Source organism: Eschrichtius robustus, chromosome 1 (genome assembly GCF_028021215.1).
Source record: "Eschrichtius robustus isolate mEscRob2 chromosome 1, mEscRob2.pri, whole genome shotgun sequence".
Taxonomy (NCBI): Eukaryota; Metazoa; Chordata; class Mammalia; order Artiodactyla; family Eschrichtiidae; genus Eschrichtius; species Eschrichtius robustus.
In genome coordinates this window covers 31,296,918-31,307,019 of record NC_090824.1, presented here as the reverse complement: position 1 = coordinate 31,307,019, position 10,102 = coordinate 31,296,918, and the positions used below count along the sequence as shown (strand labels likewise).

At 43.1% G+C, this 10,102-nt stretch overlaps 1 protein-coding gene across 5 annotated transcripts in view; it reads left to right on the top strand.

Moving 5' to 3' along the window:
* The first annotated feature begins 3,147 nt into the window (after nt 1-3,147).
* Nucleotides 3,148-10,102, top strand: part of PCNX1 (pecanex 1) — a 167,680-nt gene continuing 160,725 nt past the window's right edge. For all 5 annotated transcript variants that reach the window (XM_068543493.1, XM_068543484.1, XM_068543467.1 and 2 more), the window contains exon 1: nt 3,148-3,349. In XM_068543493.1, the coding sequence (XP_068399594.1) occupies nt 3,197-3,349 (153 nt within the window). In that variant the 5' untranslated portion in view covers nt 3,148-3,196. The remainder of the gene's footprint in view (nt 3,350-10,102) is intronic.

The window sequence follows — 10,102 nt, the reverse complement described above, 5'->3', positions numbered from 1 at the left end:
AGACTGAGTCCGTGTCTGGGAAAGGTCATCCATTTCACTGAATTCTTTCAATGGCTAACTCCCTAAGTCAGTTAATTAGCATTTTTCTAAAATGCTTTTACCAGTCCAGAGCTCAAAGATGTAGTCTATAACTGTCTTTTCTATCTCCTGGACTTGCTCATCCTGCTGACCCCTTTTTACTCAGTGGCTGGTGCCATGTGACTCCCACTTGTAGGCTCTTGGATCAATCCCAGCCATGCTGGAGGGGAATTAGAGTTCTATATTAATACTCTGGGACCTCAGCATGAAGTAACCATGGTCAGTATGAAATGCAGTCTCAGTTCTAGGTATTAAGTTCCTCCTTTGTTTCTAAGTCTCCCTCTGTCTGCCAGATCTGGCCTTTGGATACTTGTCTTGTTGCCCTGAGCCCAAGTCCTTGTCCTCCAAGCTTGCCCAGTACCTCCTCTCAAGGACTTGAATTCTACTTGTTTTCATCAGTTCTCCAAAGGGAGAGAAATCCAGACCCGGAAGACAGCACTGAGGCTGGGGCCTTGCTATAAGCAACACATTTCCTTAATGCTTGCCATGATTTCCCAGTTTCTGTCTGCTCCTGGATTTCCCAAGGCTGCGTAGCGGCTGCCCATTGGCTTACCACACTCGCATCCTCTGTGTTGAACCAGCCTGATCCTGGCTGCCTTCCTGGTTGCTGCCGGTTACATACCCTCCAAATACTGTCTTCTGGCTGCACACTCATCACGACAGATGGCTCTGCCTCCAATTCCATGGATGTATCTAGTTCTGGTCTCCACTTCTTCCAGTCTACCTCACCCCAATTACAGTTAATCCTTTTACATTAAACTACAGCAGATATTTGCTGGAGTGGAAACTGATGTGGTATTGGAATTTTATCCTTGTTTACATCTTCCTTTGTGTTGGAAAAGCTTGGGATCACTTCCAAAAGCTGCTTAGAGAGCTTTCCTGTCTTCTTTAGGAGAAACAAATGAACACTTGACAATACCTTGTGTCTGTGACAAAGGCTCAAGGCCACTCTCTTAATTGTAAAATTGCATATTTAACCTTAATTTTGCTTTTAGACATACTAATATATTTTAAAGTATATTTTAGCCAGTGTTCATTCACGTCTCTCAATTTCAAGATATGTTATTGGAACTTCATGGCTTTGTGCTTATAAGGAAACGAACAAATCAACGCTGGGGATGGTATTCTACATTGGTAGTTTCAAATTTTAAGGTATATTAAAATCTTCCAGAGGGTTCGTTAAAATAGATAGCTAGGTTTCACACCCAGAGTTTCTCTGGATGCCTGAGAATGTGCATTTCTTTTTTTTTTTTTAATATTCTTTTTTAAAAAATATTTATTTGGCTGCACTGGGGCCCTTACTTGCAGTATGCGGGATCTAATTCCCTGACTAGGGATTCGAACACCTGGCTGCCTGCATCGGGAGCACAGAGTCTTAACCACTGGACCACCAGGGAAATTCTAAGAATTTGTTTCTAACAAGTTCTCAGGCAATGTTGACACAGCTGGTCCTGGGATTACACTTTGAGAACTGGCCATACGTTTAAACTGGCCACAGGTGACCAGAAGCTGAGCAGTTATTGACCAGTTCAAACTCTTATCTGAATGGATAAGGTGGAGAGTGCTGAGAAATAAACTTCCAAAGTTCAGTCCCTGCAGTTAGGATGACTGCTGGTTCCAGAGGTCTTTCAACCACTTCTGAGAACTTGGGCAATCACTTAGTTTCTTTGTGCTTGGGTTTCCTAATTCATAAAATAAGGCTAGCCTGTATGCTGCCCTTACAGGAGTATTGTGAAGGTCAAATGAAATGGGTGTGGAAATGTTTGAACTGTAAAGTGGTGTGACTCTGGGAGGTATTGCAACTGTTTTTCAATATTCTTCTTAAAACGTCACCACGGATTTCTTTTGGCTCCCTTGCTTTTCTCATTAATTATAGCAACTTTAATCCAGGAATAGAGTACATTTATTGCTATCATAAACTCAAACTTCAAACTCTTTTTTTAAAAAAATGTTATTCAATGAGATCAGACATGCCGTATAAACATTACACAGAGCCAAGAATGATTCCCAGACTTTACAGCTATAAAAACAAAAGTACGAGACCCTGTTGTGACTTGGGGTGGAGGCGCAGTTCATCTTTCAACCCTGTTTAAATTGGCCCATTAATAAAAATGGCTACAAGTTACAGCGCGTTAAAAAATAAAATCACCGTGTACAATGATCAACCTGTCCACCCCATACCTTTACACCTCTTGCGACTTCTATTAATTTATCTGTCTTTGGAAGTAGTAAATCTGTCCAATCCTGGCCGTGGTTATTTTTCTCAGTCAAGGGCCTCCAGCTCACTTTATGGACCAACACAATTCTTGCTCCAAGTGGGTGCGTTTGTGAGTTTTCAACCGTCATCAGCTGTACCTAATTCTTTCCGGCCTTCAAGGCGTATCTCAGATAAGAGCCTCATTGTTCCCAGGCCTTTAATAAATACCGTAATTCGTCAGCCAGGATGCTGACAAGGTTTCGGGGGGTGGAAGACCCGGTTTCTGGACGGGTGAAGGAACTTGCCAGGTTCGGGTACCGGGAGCGCAGTGGGGTCTCCCACAGCCTCGACTCGCAATCCCCGGAACCTCGGCAGCCCCGCCCCCGGGCCCGGGCCCGCGTCCGCTCGCGCTTCCCCCGGGCGCCACCAGGGGGCGCCCGCGGCGGGGGAGGCGCTGCGCGCACCCGCGGGGAGCCGGATCAAGGGGCGGAGGGAGAGGAGAGGAGAGGAGGAGTTGGCGGGGGCGCGGCTTGCTCCCGGTGCCTCCCGGGCGCCGGGCCTCCTTCTCCGCCAGGCTCTGGGCTGGCGGCCGGCGGGGGTCGCGGCGGCGGCAGCGGCGCTGGCGGGCCGCGGGCGGCGGGGGCCTGGCTCCAGCTCCGGGTGTTAGGAAACAAGATGGCGGCGGCGCTCCGAAGGCCGGTCCCCACCTCTTCTCGGCTCTCCTCCGCCCCGTCGCTCGCCTCCTCCTCCTCGATCTCCTCCTCCTCCTGCAGCAACCCCAGCGACCACAGAAGCGCCGGCCGGCTCTCCCGGAGCTCCGGAGGGGGATAGATTGGGCAGCTGTGGGCTCCGGCGACCAAGGCAGAGCTGGGGCCGGGGCGGGGACGGCGACGGCGGCGGCGGCGGCGGCGCCGGGTGGGGATGGGGTCGCAGACGCTGCAGATCCTCCGGCAGGGGGTGTGGGCCGCGCTCAGCGGGGGCTGGTACTACGACCCGCACCAGGCCACCTTCGTGAACGCGCTGCACCTCTACCTGTGGCTCTTTCTGCTCGGCCTGCCCTTCACCCTCTACATGGTGAGTGTGGGGGCGGGGAGGAGGGCGGCTCCATACCCTTCTGGCGGGCCGGGTTTCCCGAGTCCGGCGGGCGGTCGCGCCTCCCTGGCTCCGGGCCGGGGGTGCGCCCTCTTCCCCTTCCCGGTGCGCGCGCCCCACCATCCCGCGCCCCGGTCCCCTAGGGGCTCGCCGCCCCCCGCGCTCTGGTGCTCCCCTCCCCCATCCGTACTCCCACTGTCCTCTCCCTGCAGGGCTTCCCCTATTTCAGTGATGACAGGAGAAGCGAATCAGCAGCAGCCTCCACCTCCCGCCCCCGGGCGCCCAGCCCGTTTTCTGGGAAGTAGTAGCTTCCTAGGCCCCTTCTTCGGGGGTCCTGATCCTGCCCTCTCCAGCCTTTCTACCCGGGTGGGTGAAGCCCGAGTGGGGCTCCCTGCCTCCGCGTCTGGTGGTGGGCGCCGAGCGTTCTTCTCCCAAAGGCCGCTGCATCCGTCCCTGGCGCGCGTGCTTATCTGCGCTCCGTTCCTTGGGCGCCGGACACCCGTGGGGCACTCCCTGCCCCCGAGGCGGTTCTCGCTCCTCCTCTCCGGGGAGTACCCTCCCTCCACCTCGCCTCTAATCCGGGTGTGGAGCTTTTGGAGCCGCTGGGAAGAATGTGTGCCGCTCGGTGTGGAATATATTTTGTGCGGAGTCCGGGCTCTTACTCGCTTAGACGTAGTGGTTGAAAATCTGACTCTCGCCCTTCCTGCCTCTCAAAATCCTGTTTTTGCTTACCAGTGGTTCTTTTCTGTTCGGCTCCGTGGTCAGTGGCTTTTATTTCCAGGCCAGCTTTGCGGGTAGGGAGCGGGGGAGATACTGGGAATCTGGCTGGCATTTCAGCAGATTTGTTTGGGTTGGTTCAAGGCCTTGTACCGATAGGAAAAAAGGAAAGTACTGCCTGTTGATGAATTCAGTACGATCAGTTTCTCCGAACGATCTAGGTTTTTAAAATATATTTTCACCAAAAGTTGTGAGCGCATTTTCTTTTTTAAAACACATTGGGTTAGGGTGGGGCATTAGGGAGACTAATGTGGAAGAGAGGTGAAAATTTTAAAGTAACCAGAGGGGGGAAAGATTGGTAACTTTATTTTAGGAGAATGCCTTTGAATATATATTTCTGCTAATGTTGTGGTTCTTCGTGGAGCTGTAGTAATGGTGCTGGATTAGAAAATATGGTGAGGATACCCATTTCTTTCCTATGTGAAGCTCATTTACACTACTTGGCAGACAAAGTGGAGGAAGATGTACTAAATTTCACATTCTCAAGCAACTTTTAATTTTTCATTGAAGTCGTTTGGGAGGGACCTGCTGCTAGAGGTAAAAAAGCCGTTTTAAAAAAAATACTGAGTAACTGATGGCTTATTTCTTTACGGGACTTGTTCAGTCTTGTCGCTTTCTGAAAATTTATCACAAAGTGTTATAATTTTCCATTCTGGCCCAGGGAGTTAGTTCTATTTGCACTTCTCTATCTTCCAGGAATATGACATAATTAATGAACAGGTTAATTACTTTGGGTGTAAGAATCCTCAGGCTGTCACAGAGCTCTTTATAGCAGTTTTCTTTTATATCCAGGAGAATTGTAAATTTAAAACTGAAGCTGGTTCTCAGCTAAGACTCTTGGTGTTATTAAGGCGTTATTAGAGCAAATGGAAAGCACTGAGTTCACTGCTTCATTGTGGGAGTTTATACAGTTAAATTTAATTCACAAATAAATATTTGAATGTCTACTGTGTGCTGGGCAATTTGCTGGGTTCTGGGAAAATAAAATTGCTTCTCTGACTTTCTTGTTTATGTTAATGGCAACTCTGTTCTTCCTAAACCTTTAAAAAGCTCTCGTTGATTCTTCTCTTCCTCTCTCTTCACATCCGGTTCATCAACAGATCTTGTGGGTTCTGTCTTCGAAACCTAACTACAATCCAGCTAATCATCATCACCACTCCCTTGGTTCAAGCCATCATTATGTTTCTCCTTGGTTGTTGCAGGGTTCTAATGAGGGTCAGTGCTTCTATTCTTTATTCTCTATTCATAAAGATGTCTGAGTGATTCCTTAAAACATAAGTCAGATCATGGCACTCAGCTCAGAGCCTCCCTTCCCATGTGTTTACCCTCCCCCCACTCCATTTGCCTTCTTACAATTTTCCCCACACAATAACTATGTTCCTGCCTCAGGGCCTTTGCACTTGCTGTTCTCCCTCTGTCTGGATGACTCCTCCCCTCCAGATATCTGTGTGACTTAACGTGCTGCACTTATTTCAGGTTTCAGTTATATGTGAGGCTTTCCTTGATAACCAATGTAAAATAGCAACTTCCCAGCTCCTACAATACTTCCTAGCCCTCCTACCCTCCTTTATTTAATAGCACGTGTTACAAATTGGTATATATTTATTACTTAATGTCTCTCTTACCCTATTAGCATATAAACTCTAAGAGAGCAGAGACTTTTTGTTTACTGCTGTGTTGTCAAGACCTAGTTCAGTGCCAAGCACATAGTGAGAACTCAAATATTAAATGAATGATTAGAAATGAACAAAACACAGCTTTTGCCTTCAAGGAAGTTCAAGTCTAGCTCGGGGATAATGAACAATTACAAGCATTAGAATTGTTGTGAAAAGGTAAGTACAGAATGACTCTGAGCTTTTAGTCAGGGGATTGATCCTAGTCTAGGGGCAGTTAGCAAAGAAGATTGGTAAATGTTTACTTGGAAGTTATCAGCATTATAGAGGACAATCCAAGCCACAGACTAGAATATCTGGGGAGAAAGTATAATTAATTAAAAAGAAAATGGCTTGGCCAGAACTCCAAAGCCTAACAGCAGTTAAAAATCAGCAAAGGAGACAAGAAAGGTAAAAGGAAAATGAAGAGAGGAAGCCATAACAGAAGCCAAGGAAAAAGTTTTTGAAAAGGAGAAAATGGTAAAAAATGCCAAATTGCCCTCCTGAAAGGCAGGACTAATTTAAATTTTCATCAACAGGATTGAGAGTACTTGTCTTCCCACCTCTTCTCAACACTTTGCAAAAAAGAGTGTTAATGGTTGTAAATTTCTTTTTCAACGGAATGTTGAATAAATGATTTCAGTAATATTCTGTTTTTGATAATAGGCAGAATTTGTCGTAAAGTACTTTTTAATCCAAACTTTTCTTAGTCCAAACTAAGGATGTTTACAGCACTAACATATATCACAAAACAACTTTTATTTGATTTTTCCTATTCTCTGCACTCAGATAATTTTCACAGTTAGGTAATTGGTAAACAAGCAGAAATGTTTCTTTGAGAGAAGACTGATTGCCTCTTTCTGTTATTTTATCTGAGTTAAATCAAATGGTTTTCCTGTGTCTCTGTGCATAGCTGGGGAGGACAGAGAATTATTTTGTAGGTGGGCTAGGACATCTGGGACACCGGGGTAGTAACACTAGGATAGCATAGAGTAATGGTATGGAAAAGCACAGATTACAACAAATATTCTGTAGATTCCACTATACTGTTGACTTCTTTAGCATTGCAGATGAATTTTTCCAAACCACAGTGGAATAAATAACTACTGATTCTGATTCTTCTGGTTCCTCTGCCTGTCCCCTTAAAAGTTGATTAAATGCTTTCTTTGCTGGAATTGTAAAATAGTTCACACTTCCTTTCCTTCCTTTATCATTAGAACCTGAGGGATTGCATGTTTTATAACTTGTACCGTTGGTGCTAGTTTCTGTTGCTTTGTGTTGTAATAAGAAAGAAAAGAAAACCTAGGGGAAAGCAAGCCATTTCCTTTTGAGGTTTTAAGGGAAAAAAAAAAGTCCTATTTGTAGAGCTTTGTACAAACCAAATAGAAACAAGAGTGCCAACTTCCCTGAGAATAGGCAGGAATATTAGTCACAAATTTGAGAAACTTGAATCATGTATGTGGCTGTTCCCCTAATCCTCCTCACTCCCTGAAAGTTGTCTAGACATAAACTAAACAGATCCAAGCACCATAGTTGTCATCTTGAAAACTTTGTATTCTGAAATAATTTTAGGTTTACAGAAAAGTTACAAAAACAGTATAGAGAGTTCTTATATACCCTTTGCCCAGCTTCCTCGAATATTAAAATCTTACATAACCATGGTGCATTTGTCAAAATGAAGAAATTAACATCGGTACAGTGCTAGTAATGAATTGTAGACATTGTTTGGATTTCACCAATTTTTCCATTAATGTCCCTTTTCTGTTTCAGGATCCAGCCTAGCACACTATATTGCATTTAGTATCATCATCTTTAATATGGCTTTCTTTCTTTCTGTTTTCCCTTACCATGCTGGGATTCTATTCTTTAAGGAATTTTACAGTTTATAACAATTAATCAAATTGTGTCTTATAAGAAAAATTAGTGAAAGGTTTTGTGTCTGTGATAGGTACATTTTAGATGGAGAAAAGAGGAGAGTATTCTGAATGATTTTTAAACCATGCATTGACCATTAACCTATGTGAGGCTGTTTTTGAATTGAGATATTTTACATGTGAAGAACTGTATGACGTGAAATAATTCTAAAGAAGGAAAAGGCTTTAGACCTCATTCACACAAAATGGACACCAGTGTCTTAGCTTCCTCCTATAATGCTGTTTTCCTAACTTATAAATTAGAAGCAATGAGGCAAATGCACAACCATATTACAAGGTAGACTGTGACTAATCCCTTATGTGTCATAAAGTGTTCAAGAATTGGAAGGAGGATGCAGTTATTTCCTAGAAGGCTTTATGCAGAGGATAATTCATACATTCACAACCTTGACTATGCTGGCCACTGCGGTAGGCCTTATGGTGGGGGACCTCTATAAAGTTTGTTATTTGTGCTGGAACATCATTTCCCATAATCTTCCCACCAGGCAAGTGAATCCTTGTTCTATGGAAAAGATTGTTTAGTGAAAGAATAGGTGTTCTTGGGTGTAATGGTTTGCTCTGCTATCAAGTATTTTATTGTAATATATCCAACATGTTAAAGCTTTCTTAAACCTTGTTTAATTGTTCAAAGTTATAGTTCCTAGAATTTATCAAATTTAACATGATATCTACCATGGTTAGTGTTTTGTTCCAAATTTCCCTTTCATTGTTGGCTTTACCTTTGATTTGGTAATCTCTACACAACTACTGACAAGTGTCTATAGCATCGTTTTTGTTCACATCATTATGCAATGTCAGTGGTACTCAAACTTTCACTGTGTATCTATCTTGGCTTTCTTCCTTATAAAGAATACCTGTAGGTAAAACACGGAAAGTCAAAGTAACTAAAATCACAAAGTGCACCACATAGCTCTTCAAACTGTTCTAGGCATTGGCAGGTGGCTTTCAGCTAATTATAACTATATATTTTTGCTCACTAGTGGGGTGAGGAGAATTAGAATTCTCCTTTGGATGGTTTCAAACTACCTGCCCTCCACTCCTCTGCTCATTCTTAGTAACTGCTCATGCCTTTTACTTCTGTAGCAAGATGCATATCACAACACAGGCTGGAGTGAGGCTGATGTTGAGATAATCCTGAGTCTGCTTTTTTTTTTTTTTTTTTTTTTTTAAAGGGAAGTTACTCAGCAGCTTTGGAAGATTATTAGGAATTCTTTTTATATTTCTTACTAGTGTCTGTCATGATACTCCACTTGAGAATTGCTGGCCTGCCATATGACACAGTCTTCTACACAAGGGATAACAGGACAGAGCTGCCATTACCTTTCTTCTTAAAAAAAAAAAAAAAAAAGCCCACCATCTAATAACTGGGAATTAATTTGCCTGCATTCCTATTTTGCTTTACTCCAATAAATCAGTATCTGGCAAGTGTATTTTGAAAAGCCGCTCCCCCTAGATGTACCAACAGAAAAAGCCTGTAGGTGATTGCTGGTGAACACCTCATGCTAACAGTCACTACCTGGGAGTTTTAGTCTATTATTTGTGACTGTCTGAAAATACCTTATTGTTTCCTGCTTAGGTTGCTGGTTTAACTCATCTCCTTTTTTCAGCAGTGAATAAATTACTGAATAACTTTGACTCTGGCTGTAATAGGGGCTTTTATGGTACTGATAATAGTAACGCTTATATAGTGCTTTTTACCCAGTATAGTATAATCCTTGAGCATTTCACCCTCCAGTTAAAATGCCATTGTTAGGTTTTTTATCATGAAAGTATTACTAGTTGTAGAAATTGTTCCATGTGGTACTCAAGTATATATAATCCAAAATAAAAGTACATATAATCCAAAGTAAGGGTCCAAAATAAAAGCAAACAGCAAATGCTGTGGCAGTAGTGTGGTGCACATTTGTATATATAAGATTTTACACCTGGAAGTTCACAGCATAAGTTTCTAGAAAAGTTGCTGGGTCAAATTATGTACATTTAAAATTGAATGTCAAGTTATACCTCAGAAAATGTTGTACCAGTTTATATTCTCACTAGTGTATGAAAGGACCTGTTGCCCTTTGTTTTCACCGACATTGGTTATTATGAGTCTTTTTGATGTGATAGTGTAAAATGGCATCTTGTTTTAATTTTTGTTTTTTTATTAATAGGTTCTTTAAATATCTTTTCATAGGCTTAATAGACATTTATATCTTTTTTCTTTTAGCTGCCTGTTGTATCCTTTATCCTTTTTTGAAAGTCATGTTCTTTCTAAGTGATTTTTGAGAGCCAGTTGTATGTTTAAAAATTAGCTCTTTGTTATGTATTAAAGATTTCCCCTAATTTGTCTTTTAACTGTATGATTGAGTTTTTTGAGCATATAAATTTAA